Source organism: Sparus aurata, chromosome 1 (assembly GCF_900880675.1).
Source record: "Sparus aurata chromosome 1, fSpaAur1.1, whole genome shotgun sequence".
Taxonomy (NCBI): domain Eukaryota; kingdom Metazoa; phylum Chordata; class Actinopteri; order Spariformes; family Sparidae; genus Sparus; species Sparus aurata.
In genome coordinates this window covers 15,205,168-15,226,044 of record NC_044187.1, presented here as the reverse complement: position 1 = coordinate 15,226,044, position 20,877 = coordinate 15,205,168, and the positions used below count along the sequence as shown (strand labels likewise).

The 20,877-nt window shown below is 42.0% G+C and overlaps 1 protein-coding gene across 1 annotated transcript in view; it reads left to right on the top strand.

Annotated features, from left to right (window-relative positions):
- The window catches only part of cntln (centlein, centrosomal protein), a 91,105-nt gene that overhangs the window by 60,078 nt on the left and 10,150 nt on the right, over positions 1-20,877 (top strand). The window contains exons 20-26 of the mRNA XM_030435660.1: positions 885-1,106; positions 2,470-2,567; positions 5,289-5,415; positions 5,715-5,852; positions 6,313-6,498; positions 12,026-12,223; positions 19,212-19,286. Of these exons, the coding sequence (XP_030291520.1) occupies positions 885-1,106; positions 2,470-2,567; positions 5,289-5,415; positions 5,715-5,852; positions 6,313-6,498; positions 12,026-12,223; positions 19,212-19,286 (1,044 nt within the window). The remainder of the gene's footprint in view (positions 1-884; positions 1,107-2,469; positions 2,568-5,288; positions 5,416-5,714; positions 5,853-6,312; positions 6,499-12,025; positions 12,224-19,211; positions 19,287-20,877) is intronic.

Below are 20,877 nucleotides of genomic sequence, written 5' to 3'. Positions count from 1 at the left end.
GGAATCTGCGGTTTCACTTGGGTGTGTGTGCGTGTGTGTCCCAGCATTTACTCCACGCGTGCAGTGTACATCTTCATGTATCATGTCTCCTATTTGTGCCATTAAGCATTCTTGATGTTTGAAATGATACCAGATCAGCTAATTGTGGCAGTATTGAGCCAAACATACTGAGACATGTTTCTGCCCCATATTTTCTGAATAAGCAGACAAAGAGCTTTTTTTAGGTCCACCGCACACATGTGGTTAAAAGCATCACCTCAGATGTTTGTGTTTAGAATCATTGATACACTGTTCATTGTACATGATCAGCTAGTTCCATAATCGTTCATCACACTAAACCCAACCACTCACCAAATGCTGAACTCCCTCCGTCCCAAAGTGCTCTGTGATTCTGCTGGATGGCTTTATTATGCATGCCAATCACAGTGAGAATTAGGCCCCATTGACCGGGCACCGGCATAATCTGTCTCCTAATTAGCATAAAAAAGGAGATTTATCACAGCTGAGATATGATAGCAGAGCCTGCAGCTCTCCTGTGGCTAACGCACACAGTATTTTTCCGACATACTGTGTTTACTTAGTGTCCGCGTTTATCATATTCATGTAATGTGAATTTAAAATAAAGACATGTTTAAGTCAGGATTTTTTTTCTTGAAGCAGTAATACACTTTTGAATCTTAAAGTGGAGGGAGCTGGGATTTGGTTTGAGTCAAACTTTTTTAAGTTAATGACAATTAATTTATTTATGTAGCAGTATATCATGTCTACCATAACTTTTTACCTCTCGACATCCTATAACAAAAATATTGGTTTTTGTAACGAAACTGCCCAAACTTTTGTTTTTAGTTGTAGCACACCAATTCCGTCTGTCGCTCAATCTGCAGAAGCTGACCTCTGATCTGGCTGGTATGGAGCAGCAGAAAAAGGTTCTGGAGATGGAGCTGGAGCAGTGGAGGCAGATCACACTCCCCCAACAAACTGCACCAGCACCAACGGCACCAGTGCAAGGCGAGTGCTCCTGCCAGTGCAGGACCCTGCCTGCCCCAGCTAATCCTGACCCCCAGGCCCTGGGGGCTGAGGTCAAACAACTACAAGCCAAACTTAAGGTTAGTGGTTATAAGTCGAACTCTGGGCTTAATGAATTGCCCTCATGCTTTGTCTTATTGTGCACGCCTTATTAGATAAATCTCTTAATAGGATGATGGTGTTAAGCATCATGTTCATTTCCAATTTTGTGCACTATGAAGCTTGAGCGGATAATACCATCAATAACAAGGAACATTTTGAGAGTATTAATGGTGTTCTGCTCAAAAAATACATTCATGTTTGTTTGTACAGGAAAGGTTATGGAGAAAAGTAAGAAAATTTAGTTGATGGATATTATACATTTCAGTTTGCATTTCCTTGTGGTTGCCTTTTTCTACTTATGCAGGGTTGGAATACACAAGGGTTTATGTTTTTTTGATGATAAAAAAAATGTCTTGGTATTTTATCAAACATCGATATTTCGGAGTCACTTCAACATCACACTGGCTTTGAGCAGCACGCAGTCCTTGAGGACTTCAGAAAATCTCTGAAAGAATCTTCATCAAGGTTTTACTTTCAAATCATGTAGGGTAAAAAAAAAAAAACAAATTCTTGAGCCTTTCAATTTACACTGAACATCACCTGAAATTGCATGTGATTTCGACATGAATTAGCATTTCTTATCATTTGATCTTATTACAGAGTACCTGTCAGAAAGATGAGAAATACTGAATAGCAGTAGAGACGTGCCCTACATCATAGGGAATAAGGTGTGAGTGGTACCACAGTATTATCACCCTCTCCGCAGCCAGCTCATCAGTGTCACCGAGCAGATTGCTGCTGTCATTACACACAGCTGAGGAAGTCATGTCAGGTGACAGCAAAAGGGAGAGGCGAGGGATGCACTGTGGGGGTGCACGCACTGAGTTGGCGCATTGTCAAAAGCTTGTACTGGTACGGCTCCCACAAGAGACATGGGGCCCTTTAAACCAAAGTGAACATGCACATTCAAATATCCATCAGTCTTGTGATCAGAAGGCAACCTGTCATCATGAGCCACGTGTCTTAATGTGTCATAATGCCGAGATATAAGAGATAAAAACAGGATATGAAGGCAGTAATGTTATAATATTAACAAAATGTTCACGGCTTGATTTTTTTAAATCCTCTTTTTAATAAGAAAAATCCCTGTTAGAATATATTCACTAGTGTTGGTCTCTAAATTGTAATTTTTCCTAATTACTCTTCTTATCTCATCCACTTTGAAAAATACTGCCTTCCTCTTAACCTCTTTTAGCACCTTCCACCCTCCCGCTGTAACTATAATGAGGAGGCATGCTGTGCCTGACCTGTCATCAGCCGTGTCGTGAAAACCTTCCCCACCCCCTATCGCACACACTCAAACACATTAACAAACACACACACCGTGTGCCCTCCCCCCAGAGTGCAAGTGCGGAGGTCACAAGGCAGGTGGCAGCTAACAAAGCCCTGCGAGGCCAACTCCAGGAGAAGGAGGACAAGCTCCGCCAGCTGCAGGACAAGTTAGTTTCACACCTTTTTCTTCATTAGTTGTTCTTCTTTGTGCTTCTTCCTTTCAGTTCCTCCGCAGTACAGCTCTTACTATTCCTTTTTATCTCTCTGCATCCCTCTCACTGTCTTCATTTCTGCGTCTCCCTGTGTCTCTGTCTGCACGTTTGCACATTCTCTGCAGCTCTCATCTGTAGTGTTTGAATCCACCGTGTGGCAGCACTCAGTCTGCTGCACTCCACTTAAGCATGCTTTCTCCACTGCATGAGTCATTATGCATGTTCTCATAAGCAAGTGAATATAGATGACTGAAGGAATTAGTGTGTATGCGCATGTGTGCATGTGGGTGTCTTGTGTGTCATGTAGTGTCATGTAGTGTGGTGCTGCTTATGTGGGTAGCTGATCTGGAGTGCTGATCAAAGCAGGGTATTGATTGTTTGTGTGCCGCAGGAGAGACCATTTTGGCCCATGACACTAAAACCCACACAGCATCACTCTGGCCTGTGGGCCACAAGCCCTAATGAGTTATATGGTTCACCTACTGTGGCACCCGCTACATTACATAGTCAGAATGTACAGCTATAAACAATTCACTGAGGGAAACTGTCGATATTTGAACAGTGTTGTAATAGGCATATATCATCATTCTGCATTAGGATCTCATCTTTGAACTGAGAGAAGGGTACAAAGAACAACTTGGCTTTCCTCCCTCTCGCTCTCTTTGTCTCGTATGCTGTGTCCTCTGCCTGCCACCCTCAATAATGCATCCAGGGCATGTGTACAATCACAGCGGGTACGTGTTTGCGTGTGACCAAAGCACAGCGGATCACAGCCAGACAGAGTGAACATGCCTCAGCTGAGTTTCCACAACAGCCCCAGCCCCTTGTCACACACTCACTCACGCACACACGCGTTACTTCGCCATCTCCTCTAGCCTAGCTCTCCATTTGCCTCCATGGAGGGACCCCTTCTCAGAATGAAAGACATGTCTAGACGTCTCTGAAATATACATCTCAGCACACACACAGGGAGCAAGGCTGCTTCGCCTTAAAGAAGAGAAGGGGGTAAAAAAAGAAATGAATTTCAAAGTATACCGGCATGTCCTCAGTCAATATCCGGCACTATGGCCCTGCCTTATTTATGAAGCTGCTTCTTTCATCTTTAGCCCTGTTGTCTATCAGCCACATGAAACGTCCACCCGCACTTCATTCTTAACAACATACACAGAAATGTGCGCTCTTGCTCTCTCTTAGGCACACACTTCAGACCACTGACTGTTATCATTACAATGCACGCATGTTTGATGAACAATATTGCCAACAAGCGCAGAACAAAGGGAACAAACGTGTGAGTGATTGGGATACAGTTTGAGGCTCTCTTTCTCTCTCTCCACTAACACTCATAAATAGAGATCATACGCTCCGGCAGACGCACCATATATCCTTCATTCTTTTTTATCCTCTATTCTTTTTGGGGTGCAGAAGACGAGAACATCTAAAATAAATGTTGTCGGTCTAATTGCCATTAGCATTGGGGCAGAGGGAGCTGCCGGGGCTCTTATTGCTGCTCTCCGTCTCTAAGTCAACACCAGACAGTCATCTGAAAGGTTCAATATGGGTTTTCTCATTAATGGCCAAATCCATGGGGTAACCAGCCAGCGCGACTTCCCCCTAAAGACCCCCGGCTACACTCCTCTCTCATTTAATTTAATGTCACTCCAATAGGACAAGCTCACATTTATTTAGCCAGTCTGCCCTCAGGCGTTCATCCACCTAGGGAGACAGGGACATTTACTTACACGAAAGCATTTGCTCTAGCGTTGCATCATCTGTTTATTTAAAACACACAAGCCACGATGCGTGTGGGAGCTAAGAGATCCACTACATCTTTGAAATTAAAAAAACAGAAAAACACTGCAAAAAACATTTTAATTAACTGCATCCTTATGATCTTTATTCTATTTGTTCTAATTCTCCAAGGCATAGACAACCATGAAAAATGCCTCATATTTGCCTTTTATGAAAACAGAATAAAACATACTAACGTACTAAGCCCATTTAACACAAGGCCTCACTTTAATATGTTTGCGCAGAATGCCGGAATATTAAACATGTCAATACAGCAGGTTATCGGAATAGGAAGTGACATGTGGTGCATGTTTGCAACGGTTAAGACATGAATAGCTTTACAATACAGCGACCTTGCCTCTCTTCAGGGAAGTATTATGAGAACAGTACGGCACACAAACAAACAAGATTTTTTGGAAAGTATTCCCCCCGCTGATGTGTTTTTATATGCGACTGCTGTAATACCGAGCTGAAAATAATAAACATTTAAATATTGATTACAGTCTTTCAAGTAGTGTCACTGCTGATTCGAAATGCCGTTTGTCAAAAAGGAGTCCCCAGTCACACTTAGTGTGGTATTCCCCGCTAGAGCACTTGTTCTAATATATGCCAGTAAGAATTATATATGCATCCTTATTTCACCCCCCTCCACTTACCCAAACAACATGCCAGTGTATTTAGTTGTCATAATGAGCTGTCATGCCTGATGCACTGCATGGGGACACTGTGTCTGCCAGCTTGTGTGTGTATGTGTTTGTTCTGCTATGCAAATGCTGTATGCAAGTGTGCCTGTACATCAGTGTGAATATCTTTGTAGAATGCATACTCATTCATGCTTTATACCATATTTGTATTGTTTCATGTGTTCACTTTTATTTATGTTTACAGGACGAGTCACACAGAGCGAGATGTGACCATGAAAAGGCAGCTGGTGGAGGACTTGAAGACGAGACTAAAATTCCTGCAGGAGATGGAGAAAAGTTATCGAGGACAAGTGGAGGAGCTAGAGAAGAAGGTACACACAGCACATCATAGATGACGCCATCATCAGGGTCATCCAGTTAGTTTGATGGTCCTGGTGACAAAGAAAGAGAAACCTAGGAACTGCAGTGCTCAGAATTTCTCATATTCCAGATAGTTGTGTCTCCTGCATGAAATATTATTTATTTTAGAGACAGTAAACTTATAAAATAGATTTTGATCTCATTTATTTGAAGGACATTTTAGATGGATATATGACTTGAATACCTCCAGATCAATAGAAAGTTTATATCGGCACTTCATTGTTTAGTTTCATTTTTCATGTTCCTTCAGGTGAAGACTTTATCAGAGGAGGCCACCAATAGGAAGGCTCTCATTGACTCGCTAAAGAGGAGACTAAATGTTGCAACCACAGAGAAAAGCCAATATGAGGCCTCCTGTTCAAAACTGAAGGAGGACCTTGAAAAAAAGGTAGGTAACAGTCACACTGCTAGGTCTCACTAGAATAGTATTATTTGTGAGATTTTTTTATGTTTTAGAAATGTTTTATAAAAGCATTTTTGAGGCTGATCAACAGACAAGGAATCAAATGTCAAAGGTAAAAATAAATCAACAAAACTCATTCCAAGCTGTAAAGAAGTCACATTAGCTGAAAGTTTGAGGTGGGTGTAAGTACAACTGATAGGCACGTGTTTCTTAAGAATACATTTTGTTATGATGATAGCATCTTTAAAATTATCCTTGGAAAAATGAAGACATTCTGTCGGAAATCTTCAGACAGTATTACAAGTCTGAAAAGGCAGAAACATTCAAATTGTACAATTACTTGCCACACATGTCTCACGGGCCTATGCAGCCTTGCTACTTTCTGAAACAGAATAAGATTATATGCCTTCAGCTGACCAGTTCTATCTGCTATTTGTCTTTACAGGAGCAGCATGTGCATGCCTTGCAGGCTCGTGTGGGAGCTGGTGAGCAGGCTTTGGCTGCACTGGAGCAGACAGCCACTGAGCAAATGGAGGGACTGACCAAGCAGAGCTCCCATGCTTTGGACAGGCTTCAGAGACAGCTAGGCCAGGCCTACTCTCAGCTAGAGCAGCTTCATTCTTTTATCAAGGTACTGTACCAAAGGGGCAAGGGATCAATGGTCATCGGTCCAGAGTTTGACTTTTCAAATTATTTATTTATCTTAAACCAGAATGGTATGGAGTATCTGCAAGTTCTTTACCTATGAATTGTAATGATATAGAGTGGGTGTGCCAACTGTAAGGTTAAGTGTAGGGTTCTAATATATTGTTAATTGAGCAAAAATGTTAGCCTCTCATCACCTCCCTAATGGTATCAACTGGATACTGTATGTCAGGGCTCACTTCTATACACAGCACCTGCTCTTGGGTTTGTACTGTCCTTTTCTAGAGTTGCCCAGATGGTACTCACAAGCTCAATTTTTCTCAGAATGTGGGCTATAATTGGTCTGTATGTCACAGAGGAAAGGTTCTATGACTGTCAAAGTATCTTGCCTTCTTGGGGTCTGTGGTCGGGGTGCTTCAGCACTAACTTTGTGTAAAACATAGATTGGGAGGATCAGCCAACCTAATGTAAATGGGAGGATCAGCCCATCTAATGTCAATGGTGTTTTGATGGACTTGTGTGCTGGTTCGTAATGAACACCATGTAAGAGCCAAAGTAAAGTGAACAGTAGAGCAGGGCTGACAACTGAGCATCACCTGGTTGTTAGTTGGGATGGTGGAGGAAGCTGCTAGACAGAACTGGGAACTAATTGCAGGTGGACCGAGGAAGTCTGGATTTCTTTCTGCATCCTGATTGAGGTTGGAGACATGAAACCAATGGACTGTGTTCAAAACCTGTGTTGTGGAGACAGATGCTCATAGTAATGGCCAGAAGATCATCAATGGCTGTCAAGGCATCAAACGAAGAACTCATTGATTACAGATGAGTATCAAGACACTGGAGGGATTGTAGCATCTGTGGAAGAATAAACTTGCCAGAAAGGAGACCATTGAATGGCCTTGCAAAAGTTCTGGCATACTTCTTTTTGATGACCGGTGTGGTTTTGCAAGTGATGCAAGTATTGTACCAGACCTGTGGTGTAGAGGGACTTAACCTCAAGGAAAATAGCTCTTGATTTACCTGCCAGTGGACATTTCAGCCCCATGAGGTCTAGAAAGTGATCAAAAGAATAAGAGCTGCTCATTTGATTACCAGAAGAGTTCCAGAACAAGCTCAGGAACCAGGAATCGAAAGTAGAAATGGTTCAGGCATGTCATCAGGACATCACCTTGATGCCTGCCTGTGGGTGTATTCTGGGAAAGTCCAGCTGGGAGGAAACCCAGACTCAGAGCGCACTAGAGGGATTACACATCCCACCTGGTGAGGGCAAGCCACGGGATCCCACAGGAACACCTTGAGGGTTGTGACTAGGGGGAAGAATGTGAGCACTACCTTGCTTAGCCTGCACACACTACAACCGTGTCCCCACAAGAATCAGAAGATGGATGGAATTGCAACGTGTGTGTGCACCATTTTGCATTTACACTTTCTTCCGATGTATAGACAGACAGAGACCAGCACTGTGAGAATACTGTGTGCCCAATGGGAATGGGCACTATTGTCTATGTTTAGCCTAATCCATCACCTTGAGGTGTGTTTGTGTGTCTATGTCAGTCTATGTGTGTCTGGCAGAGACTGATAAAGACCCTCCATCAACTCAGTTCTGCTGACACCTGTCTATCAAAGGAGGGAAGGCCTTGGCAGAGATAGATAGTGGTGGCTGCGTATTTGCACACACATAAATCAAGTGGCAGATTATGGACACAGTTAAGTGGCGATGTGCCATTGTTTTTGTCCTCACATGCCAGAAATACCAGCAGTCTGGTCCTTATATTGCTCAGTCGCAGCTAGGCAGAGGCGGAGGTGGATATGCTTTATCCTCTACATCCTTTTCCAGCCTCTAATTTCTTTCATACAACTAAAACTTAAGTCTTCCTTTTTTCATACCCTCACAATTATATAGCAAAGATGACCCACATGCATGCAATCTACATGTAACCTTTAAATAGAAGTTGCATTACATGTGAAAGCACACGTGTACAGACACGCATAAAAATACAGTTCACGCTCGTATAACTCCTCTCCTCCATTCCCATAACCCTAGGCTGGTGGGGCCATTGTGTTGTTGTTGAGGATTCACATCATTGTTTGTCTCCCCCTGGCTCCTGTGATTCCCTATAAGAACACCAAGCTCTTTGATTGGACTGCCTGACGTCCGGAGGAGATTTACTCTTGTCATGTATTGATCAGGACCGGAGGGCTGCACATGTGTCTGTGTGTGTGTGTGTGTGTGTGTGTGTGTGTGTGTGTGTGTGTGTGTGTGTGTGTGTGTGTGTGTGTGTCTCGGTGTGTGTATAGATGTGTCTGTGTGTGACTTTATGAGCTTGTTTTTTGTTCTTTGTGCCTGTATGTGCTGTGTGTGTGTATTTGTGTGTGGAGATTTTACTTTATTGTGTGCCAGCAAACCCTTTTGGCCCCTGCACACGCCCCAGGCTGTAAGCACTGCTGTTGAACTGCTAAACAGTGGCCCTGCATGTAGTGACTACTTCACAACACACATGCAGGCACAGACACACACACACACACACAGAAGGTAGTTCTCTTGTAAAGAATATTTTGGCTTGTCATCCCTACTGAAAAGTACAAGATTGTGTCGAGTTTGGATTGTGAGAGTATTTTTGTAATTACTTGATATAGCCTCTGGATATGAAGTACCTGACAACAATGATGTAACAACACATTTACCTGTGATTACGTTACAGTATACACCTTTCATTCACCATATTATGTGAAAGGTTGTTACATAATAACATCTTCAAGTTTGTAGGGTTTTTAACAACAGCAAACAGCAGTTGTTTTACATCAGTGCCTGCATAATCTAAGAAAATTAAAGCATTTTTTTTCCGCCTGCTCTACTCCTTATGTTTTTGAATGGCCCTTTGTGTCCTGTGTGAAGAGGTTCAGAGGTAGCTAGTTATTAAAGAGGATATCTTTTTGCTGCTCATTTGATCCCCATCTCCATGCCCTAATCCTCGCCCTGCCTAAATTGCCCCTCTGGCAATAGTGATTGTGGTACTAGCAAGGCTAAGAGCTCCTAACAAACTCACACAGACACTTGCACGTGTACGCACGCACACACGCACTCACTCACACGGACGCACGCACGCACACACACAAAATGCCTGTGTGTGTGTCTGTGTGCGTGTGTGTGTGTGTCTTTGTGCGCGTGCATGTGTGTGTGTGTGTGTGCGAATGCTTGCATATCCCCCTCCCACCCTTTGTCTCTCCCAGGGCTGAGAATGAGTGATAAATTCACCCCTTAATTTCTTCCTGGATTATTCCACATGCAGGGTTTAGGTCAATTGAATGTAACCCTTGACTAGTGACAGTGAATATCTATTAGGCTGTAAATGAAAGAATGGCCTGTTTGTTAATGAGCTGCGTATTCCTTTAGGGTAAACACAGCTCTCAGATCGCCAAAAAGAGCTAAAGCCGTCTTCCGTTATCAGGACCTTGATGATGGTTATGATTTAGTCTTGTTCTTTTTAATTCTGTTTATTTTACACCTACATAGTACATACGAAGTCACCCCATGAACTTGGATTTTAAATTTTTAATGTAAAGGAACTAAACTGGTCATCCTTCTGTCTAGAAGAAGCAAGTCAAAAGCATTTTGACTGGCTGCCGTGGATGACATAAATTTCACACTATTCATGTTTTATTGTGAAAAAGCTTTATGGCTGACCTGAATGCTTAGATGCTACTACTGCTACTGCCCTGGTACCATTTTATAACTTGTCCCCTATATCTTGCGCAAATTATAGGCAAGACTTCAGGTGCTGCTGATTATTTAACCAGAACCTTCGTTTCCTTGGTAACAGGAAGCTAATCCTCATTCTTTGGGTGATTGGTACAGTTCATCATATATTCATGAAAACCCAACTTAGCGACTTTATCCAGTGAATACTTATAACATTATCACTATTACTTAGCCTACTTAGCTGCCTGCAAGCACCTGAAGTATCACAATCACACCACAATCGTTTTTCCAGGAAACTCATGGATTTTATTTGTTTGTTTGTTTTTTTTATTCAAATCTGTGCAAATCAGGTTCATGCTTGTAAATTAGTGCACAGAATGGGACCCCCTTAGAATTTGGCATTTAATTTGTTGGTGATGCCTTATATCCTGCTTCAAACAGAATGTTGTGTAGCACTTTGACGGTGTGCGGGACACAAACTTGGGTCACCCATGTGATGGTCCCTTGCGAGATCCAGTCATCCAGTATGAACTTGTAAGTTATTATTGGTATTTTGGACAGCTCAAAACAGTTTATAGCTTAGAACTCAGAGTGTTCGCTGAATGAGTTGATTTATGTGAACAACTGCTTTGCCTTTTACTTTATTTCATTCTTATTTTAATCTTTGTGTAATGTGATCCTGTTGGCTTTCTTACATGACTTTCTGAATGTCTGAGCTCTGCTTTTGTTTTATGTATGTATATTTTGTTATTTAATGTTGTTAATAGACAAATAGAAACACACCTTACTCCAGCTTCAAGCTTCCAACCACTCACTCAGCACGCTCCTGTGAGAACCAACACTGGCTGTATAAACTGCATCCGACCCACCTGTGTGAAATTAAGAGAGAGGAGTGGATATGCTTGCCGCTGTTCGACACTGTTCATGTGTGATTACCCTTGTTACTGTAATGCACTTGAGTGTTTTCCTATGTTTGTACTTATGTTTGTGTCTGTGTATACACACTGTGCTTCTTGCCTGCTTGGTTATATTGTGTGCTGTCCAAGAGTAAGTTGTACTTTGTTTTCAGTTTTTTTGTTTTTGTTGTTGTGTACTGTGAGTTCTCCTGTCTCTAGCTTTCCCTCATCTGACCATCTATTCCAAGGTCAGCTTTTCAGCAGGCTTACAAGGGAATGATACAGAAGATTATTGCCTCGATCAATAAGCTCAAAATGAAGCAAAGGGGAGTTTACTTTATTGACTTTCTCGTGTACAGTGGCAGTTTTAACATTTAATTGTCTCTCTGTATTTAGAGCAAACTCCCATTTAGTGCCCGACAACTGTGCCATCCCAGGCCTTCCTCGTCTCGCTTGCCATTCACTCGGGTACCATTTAAAACAGCCCCTCATAGCTTAATTATTAACAATGTTATGCTGCCCTGTTGTACTGTGAGACATTCAGAAAGCAAATAAATAAATGAATCGCTATATTTTCAGTAGCTCTCTGTCTTTCTCTCTCTGATGCATGATTCTCTGTCTGTGGAGATTTTAGCAAAACTTGGGGTGCGTTTGGTATCAAAGCTGTGTTCCCTCAGCTTTCAATCGACAGGGCAACAAACCCTCAGGTCCGCATTCCTGCAAGGAAGCTTGAGGCGAAACCGAAGAGAATCTGAGTGTGTCAAACTCAATATTCCTCCATAATGTACTAGGCCTCTCTGGCGCATGCTTGATCAATTTCATTTATTCATCTGCCAGGCAGAGCTATCCCTCTTGTTATTCTATATCCATTTCATCATCCTCTTCTTTTTTTATTTCTTCTTCTCCTCCCCCTTCAGGCCCTGGCCAGTGAAATACTTTTAGACGTTCAAGAGGTCAAACAGCAGCTGATGAAGAGGAGGAGGTTGAGGCAGGCCAACACTGTGGCAGGAAAGGGCGGCCTCTCAGCCAAGTCTATGATCAAAGCCAAGTCCATCGCTGCCTCCATCCTCAATATGTCAGAGAATGATCTCGCGGACATAATGGACACTGACCAGGTAAGGCCAAGGGACAGTGGGTCAACATTTCATATAAAACGCTAACTTGAGGATCAATATTGACTAAAGATTATGCCCAGAACACTCAACGTACCTATAATAGATTTTGTGTACTGCTAGATTTCGAAACATCCTTAAAGTTTTTAGGGGGTTTTGCGTAGTGATTGCACCAGAGGACTGGGAAAGACATTATTTAATCAATATCAGCTTGTAGCTCTGGGCGTTTTTGTCAATTGAGACCAAATAACACTTATTTGGTCTCAATTGGGAAAAAAAGGATCTACGGTAACTTTGGCCTGTCCTCTGGGAACAGATACTGTAGATTGGCGTTGGTGTAGAGAAGAGGAAATAGGGAAAAACAGAATCCTTCTGTTCTTAGTTCATTTCACCTATATCTAACATCATTTAGCCTCGCTGGAAATCTCTGCTTCTGTCTGACCCTCTTTATTGATGGGTTGATGGATTTTGGCAAGTAAGCAAGGTTGAAGACCAAGTAAAGGTGAACCACACACTGAGGCATGTCACTAATAAGTTAGAAAGTTGCAGTGCAATAGAGAAGGATGTGGCTTCATGTTTAAAGCCGGCGTTCTCACTCTCGACAAGATCAAAAACCTGCCAACACCTGCCGCACCTGTCGACTTGATATAAGATATAATATGGCACAAGTTGAGTAAGTACAACTCTTTTCTTTCTACTGAAAGCGGTCATTGAACTGAAAATCCTTGCTATTGACTTGAGTCTTGAGTTTCACACTCTTTTCCAACTTGGTGGGTCCTTTCACTTCCATAGATCATACCCAGCCATGTCATCAATTAGCAACCCCATGTTACAATCAACCTCCCATCCCCGGGGACTTCCTCCCATCTATCACAAGATGAGAGAGGGTGCACCAGGCACTTACTCACACTTGAAACCAATTTTAGACCTTTGCAGCCCAGCTCCACCCAGGAGATGACAGGGAACGCTTTCTCACTTGACAAAAAGTCCCCCTCATCAATGCTGAAACCTCTGTGGGTAAAATCACTCTCTTCTCCTCATCACTTGTTCTCTCTGTCGTATTAATGGTGGTTAATGACAGGCTGCCTGGTTCCCTAATGTGGTGGGTGTGTTTTTCCTGTTTTGTTAATTGAACATTCACAGATCACAGCGCTGTTGAAAATGCACGTACCCACCAGAGAATTATAAATGTTGTGTCACAGAGTGAAGTTAACAGTTTCAAATGTGATTATGTGTTACTGAGTGTAATTTGAATGTTGGAAATGGAACCCAAAAGAAATTGATTGTTTCACTACAATATCAGCCTGTGTGTTGAGCTGGGGGTTTTGTAGAAATGAGGGCAATATCACGGGAAAGTTCACCCCGAAATCAAAACCACTGATTTTTCCTCTTAGCTATCACGCTCTTTATCATTCTAGAATGTTTTAGTGTGAGTTGCCGAGTTTTGAAGACATCAGTTGTAGAGTTGTCTCTCTTCGCTGAATGTAGTGGAATTGGATGGAATTTGGCTTGTGGTGCTAATAGCAACAATGAAATAAATTTTAAAAACTGAACAGCAATGTCTCTTTCTCTGGCTAAATCACAAACCTTGTTCTGAGCTTTTTAACATAGTTAAAAACACTACCCTAACCCTAGCCCTAACCCTTTACATAAACTATTTTCTTTCTACCAAGTATACCGACCATCTCTGTCAAAGTGCATAAGACATTGTGCCTCTTTGACGAAAGGTTCATTCTCATGCAAAGGCAGGATATAAAATTGAATGACGTCCTCCTCCATTGAGCTGTATTGTTAGCTAGCTCAGTTAGCTAGCCTCTTGTCCATGATGCAGTGTGGCTTGGCAGGAATAAAAGTTTCCACACAGAGTAGTTCTGTGGATTATCTTGAGTAGCTGATTATGATTTCTGGAAAGAGACATTGCTGTTGAGTTTTTCAAATGCATGGCACTTTGAACCTCACAAGCTGAGTGCCATCTAGTTCCATCAGGGAGAATTGAGAGAATGCAGACATCTCTACAGCCAATGTCTCAGTAGCTCCTACCAAAAAAATCAAGATGGATAGATGGCACTACAGGTAAGATGCAAACAAGTATTTATGATTTTGGGGTGAACTGTCTGAAAATAATGGATCTAGGGTGTGCAAATATCAAACAATTGAACTGCAGCTGGTTTGTGACACATGGTTGCCACAGTGTTCAAAATTATATATTTTTTGTTACAGAGCTGAATTTTCGTGATACTTGTTTCAGGATTGTGAAACCCCCAACCCTTCAATTCCCCTCACCCCACCCCACCCCGCACACTCAAAGAGTGTACAAAGCTTTTGCGAGACCTTTGTAGATCGTATGTTTTTCTTTGGACTTGAAGACGTGACATGAGGTTATCAGGATGTCCCAGCAGTCTTCAACAAGTCCAACACATAGCAAGTGTATTCATTTATTCACTTGGTTGTGCGATACTAGTGTGCTGAATGAGAGCTCGGGGCTCAATGGGATTGCTTTTACTTTTCAGTTTTACTTTCAAATGAGAATACTCCATTGCCAACATAGCTACTTTTCTTTAGTTTGGCAGATTTCTCTTGTCAACAACATTTGCAGAAGTTTTTTCACATTGTAGGGCACCCCCTTTGAAATCAATGCATCTTTGAATTTCAAGCGTATCAAATTTTTTTAATGAATTATTCCTTGTTGCGGATATATTTCAGGGGAACTTTGGGAACAGATGTAATGACCACCATTTTTTTCCAAAGGCTAGATATGTTCTTCCCTCCAGAGCATTAGTCTTGGTTTGTTTAATGTGTCCCGGGAATGGAAAGGAAATGCAGTTGTGACATAGTTATTTGTGCAGCTGTTTCTGAAGTTATAGACAGTATAGCAATGAAAATGAGAGCGTCCTTGTTTTCACTTTTTTCATGGGCGTGGGGAATTATTTTCACCTGTTGTTTACTATTTTTGAATTAATTTCCAAAGATTTTATAAGTCATAGAGAAACTTAAAGCTGCTTCCTTGAACACACCCACAAACAAACACCCACAAAATCAATGTGTTGCACTGTACTCTGTGCACAGATGCAAAGATTGTGTGTAAGTGGGTTCAGACATAACTACTCCGCACATGCTTACACACATGTATCACGCTGCATTTTTATTTGTCTCTATCCTCTCTATAGCATGCAGCAGAGGACCAGAGAGAGCCAAGCAGCTCCAGGCTCGCTGGGCAACTTGTTGAGGAGTTAATGAGCCAGATGTAATAAGGCTATAATTGCCAGGCCAGTTTGTTTTGCACCTAATGTTTAATGGAGGGTCAGTGCTTTGTTATATATCTACCAAGGGTGGACAAGCACACCCACTCTCTCTCACACACACACTCTTTCACACACTGTGTTCACACCTATGGGAGGCTTGAAGGCGGTAGTCGCAGGAAGACCCCCCTTTTTCTTTCTCACTAATATAACTATACATCTCCCCCTGGTCGGTGTCTACTTCTGAGTTACTCTGAGCACCAGTCACAATTAGGGAAAAGGCTGAAATTAGCCTAGAAATCTGCTAAACACCAAGGATCTCAAATAGAAGGTACTGAGAAGCAGGGAGAAACACATGCTTAATCCAAATGTCGACCTGAAGAATTGGCCCTGGCAGACTTTTATGATACATACTTTGAAAAGTCTGAAGTTCTTACAGTCATCTGGTCAAGGTAGTTTAGATGCTGTGCCACCACGGAATGAAATGTGACCTCACTCATTGCCCTGCATATGACCAATGCCAAAATCTTAATCATTCCAGCCCACTCACTGGTATCTTTCTGAATTGTAGGGCTACAAAATTAATTGAACACACATATCACACATGACAAAACAGCAATTTTAATAAAGTAGTGAAATGCAGATCTGCATTATTATATCTGTAATAATCGGAATGTGATTTATTTATTTTTACCTTATTGTACAGCCCTAGTTTGGACTTTTGTCTAGTTATGTCTTCCTTCCCAAATACTACCATAATGCACAGTTTAATTTAAGTACAGAAGTTACAAACCCTTTATTATTGTGACTGTATGGTTAAATCAAGACCAATGTGTATCTACCACACAAATGTATTAACAACATATATAAAATAGATGTTTTATTTTCTCTAACGGCACTGGATTTTCTTCACATTGGGGAATATATGTAATATTTATGCAGTCCTTGGCTTTAGATAAAATAATGAAGATAATAGTAGGGCTGACCCAAATGCTTCGAAGCGTCCACCGTTGCTATGGTAACTGACATCCAAATCAGTATTCTAAGGAAGAAGCGCGCAAAAAAAAGAAGCGAAAGGTTATGAATGACAGCAACAAATTAAGGTCTTCTGTGGTGTTTAAGTAATCTCAACATAAAAAACAGCGAGGGAGCAGTTCTGCTCCATGTGCACAAATTTATTCCTGTGAGCATCGAGGCTTCGACGAGCTTGAGCCTGAACCTCCATGTTTGCAATCACTCACCACTCGCTTGTCTGGTTGAGTATTGAGACTTTTGCAGCGAGGACGGTGGCGGAGTTTGACGATTTGGATATTCACAACTAAGCCCCAAAAAAGCCTTAGATAATGTAATGATTGATATACACTACTCACAATAGGTTAGGGATATTGATATTTGCATGAGTTCTTTTCCTATTTGGTCTGAATTTTAATGAAATAAGTAAAAGTTCCCTTTGATATTACTAAAAATGAATGAGAAGAAACACCATTTTCATTAGTTTAATATTTATTACCCAAAAAATTTAGACAATAACAAGGATAGCCCCAAATAACAAAAATTGACAATGTCAGTAGCGGGTGTTTCCACCATTTGCCACAATGACAGCTTGACAGCGACGTCTCATGCTCCTCACTAGCCTCATGATGTTGTTCTGAGGCAATGCGTTCCACTCCTCCACAAGTGCTACATGCAGTTCTGCCAGGTCAGGTGGGGGTGGGGTACGATCATCCAGTCTCTGCTTCAGGTGGTCCCAGACGTGCTCTATGGGGTTCAGGTCAGGGGACATTGCTGGCCATACCATATGAGGCACTCCGACTTCCTGAAGTCGAGCTGTGACAATTCTGGCACGATGTGGTGGAGCATTATCGTCCATGAACAGAAAGTTGGGGGTGTGCTGGCGGAATTGGGGGATGATGATGGGTTCTATGATGTCTCTGAGGTAAGAACGTGCAGTGACTGAGCCATCTACAATAACCAAATCTGTTTTGCGCTGACTGGTGATGCCTGCCCAGACTGTTGCACCTCCTCCACCAAAGAGAACCTTGGGGACCATGTTGACCTCGGCGTATCACTCACCTCGCCTTCTCCAGCAACGCTGACGACCATCATTTCTGTGCAAGGTGACCCGACACTCATCAGTGAACAGGACGGTAGACCACTGCTGCATTGTCCAGGTCACATGGTCTTGTGCCCACTGCAAACGTTCATGGCGGTGTCTTGGTGTCAGTGGAGTCACCTGCAACGGTTGTCTGGCATTCAAGCCAAAACGGTGGAGTCGGTTTCGAATGGTTTGTCTGGAAACCCTAGTACCCCTCACATCTCGTCACTGGGCCTGCAGCTGTGTGGCAGTTGCATAACGATGTCTGAGTGCATAGGTCCTTAGGTACTGGTCATCGTTGCGGTCTGTCACTCCTGGGGCTCCACTCCTGGGTCTGTCACGAACTCTGCCAGTAGTTCTGTGTCTTGATGCAAGTCTGCTGATGACACTTTGAGACACACCAAGTTCACGAGCAACATCTGACTGCCTGCCACCGACCCGAAGGCGCGCTATGGCCAGGTGGCGCTGCTCGTCCGTTAAGTGACGTCGTGTGTTCATGGCTGTTTGAATGATGAACTTGGAATGACTTACTGACAATACCAGCTTTTATACCCACAGAATGTTGAAATTGATGCCACATTGAAAAGGGTTGTCTTTTAGTTTTTTGGTATTGGCCCCAATATGTAAGGCACACTGTACACAGTGAGACCATTACGTGGAAAACACAAAATGAGGTGTGTCTACCACCCCAATACAATTGCCTCCCTATCCCAAAACTCTCTGAAGTTAAACAAACACCGTATGTATGAAATCCACTGAGTCTCTCACAATATCCCTAACTTATTGTGAGTAGTGTACTTCCCATCCATTCCCATGACTTTGGATAGCTTAACATTTACATTGCCATTAATTTAAAGCGCAGGTCTTCAAATAATTTTCTTAGTCGGATGAAGGCCAGCAATTGTCTGCCTGACTCACGTTAATAGAACTATGACTATAGCCGTGATGTGAAGTCATCACCTGACGTGGACTCTCTTTAAGTTCACATTCACATTACTCCATGCAGACTTGTTGCATTGGAAAGCCCAGACTTCACAGATCCACCAGTCTGCCAGTGCAGTCTGCCAGTGTGGGAATTTTTATATTCAGCCACACACATACACACACACACACACACACACACACACACACACACACACACACACACTTCCCCCGCCTTCTGCCCTTCCCTTGTCCCTATGAGGCAGTACAAGGCTCGTCACATCATTTGGAGCAGATACACCTGGGGTTTGAAGGGAACCAGTGCTGAGGTGTACATGGCCACGCAGTCGCTCTTCACCCATCATCATTAGCAGTAACAAGGCTACCACTCCTGTTAGGTCTTTATACATGAGTAGCATACAAACGCACACTGACATAACTTGCCACTGAGTCTCCAGAGAGCTTCTTCAAGGTCCTGGATGGTGTGATGCTACAATTCTGCCCTGAAGCAGGAGACTCACACAAGCTAATGTTGCGATACAGTGGCAGGGTTTCTCCAGAAACATCAAGTATACCTCCAGTCTGATTCATTTGAAATTTTGCTCATTTTATCTACTAGAAAACACCAAGAATTCTTGGAGTTATTGGAGGTATTCGCTCTAAACAGCTACATGATTTCTTTGTCAGTGTGTCTCCATGCTGTCTTTTACATGTGTATTTGCTGTATTGTTTGCAGGGAACAGAAGCCCATTCAGAGAGTCCAAGAGACCAGGACTGGCTCGACCACCTCAACCACATCCTCCAGCAGAAGGTCAGGCTAACCCTTCATCTTCGTTAATGATTGCACATTATTCATTCCTGCAAATACACATGGATGACAGGCTGTGTGCAACCTCTTAGTAGCCTCTCTTTGTAGTTAAATCATTTTCCAGACAAATATAGCTCTCAATTGAGGTGTGGATTTGTAGAACTGCTGTTGATAAAAAGAATTACTTGGTTAATTGGCAAAAGGTTTTCTTTTTAAAGGTTATGAAAACAAAAATAAGTAGAAATGAAACAGAACAGGTTTTTCATCAAATTAACTATTTCTCAAGATATTTGCAAAAATACTCAGCTTGTTTAATTTCCCATCACTATTTTATCATACTTTCAGTCACTCACTCAGTGCCAGGTACATAGGAAAATTGGAAAGGATTGAGGCTCATATTGACCCTTATAATTAGGGCTGTACTGAATACTTCGAAGCTTCATTCATTACGTTTACATTCAAATTCTAAATTCACATTTGATGCTTGTTTTGCATGTCTATCCAGCAATCACTTGCAAAACACACACATTTGTTTTTCAGATTTGTTTAAGCTGATTACATAATAAAATATGAAAAGAGACATTTAGCACATTATTCAGTTCAATAGAAGCTACCAACAAAAAAGAAAAACTCCTTTGGGTACAGCACTAATTGTTATAGAGATGCAACATTTCATGGTTTATTCCATAGCAAATAATAATTAGAAGAAAAACCTAGTTTTCTTAAAGCGCATATACATATACTTTTCTCAATAAGTGAAGATATTATCTCAGATGATAACATTTATTTCTGAAATACGCTATAGAATATAATGTTAATTATTACCAAAGATTTTTTTTTTTTTACATTTTAGAGCGTTGTATTTTAGAATATGTTGATTCTATTGTTTGATGATTTAGTTACAAATAGTTCATTTTAAGTCATTCCTATTCAAGGACTGAATGATAGTGTCACTCTGTGTATCTGACCGAAAATATCTAAAATGGTAAGCGCCTTTAGACTTTTTTTTTTTGTTTAATTGAATGTAGCCTTGATTTTTCTAGCTTGAAATCTAGGGGTTTCCACAATGGTTAGACATTTTTGTCAAGATACTTCTTATACAAAATATTTTAGCCTTAACATTGCATATCGCTTTGTCAGTCATCACTGTAGAAAAATTTGGACACCAGCTTCATCTAAATACAGTGAATTTTAGTTCCCATTCCAGTGTGTCCTGCTCCAAGCTCTGGAAAAAAAAAACAGTGATGCCAAAAGATAAAACAAAGAAAAGGCAACTACATCCTCGCTGTGTGTGTGTGAGTCTTTGTGTGCACAGCCACTCATCTGTGAGTGCTCTGCTGGAGCTTTACTCGAGTGCTGTCAACGTCTGCTCGCTGTGATATGTGTATGATTGAGAGTGTCGAGTGCGTGTGTCTATGTGTGTCTTGTCTGTGTTCTTGTCAGCGGCTGCCGCGGGCACTCATGCGTCGCCTCCGCACCACGACACACACCAGACACTGTTCTCTTGTTCCCCAGATCTTCTTCTGACCTTTCCACCTTCCTCTCCCCCTCCCACACTAACGCACGCACACACACACACACACACACACACACA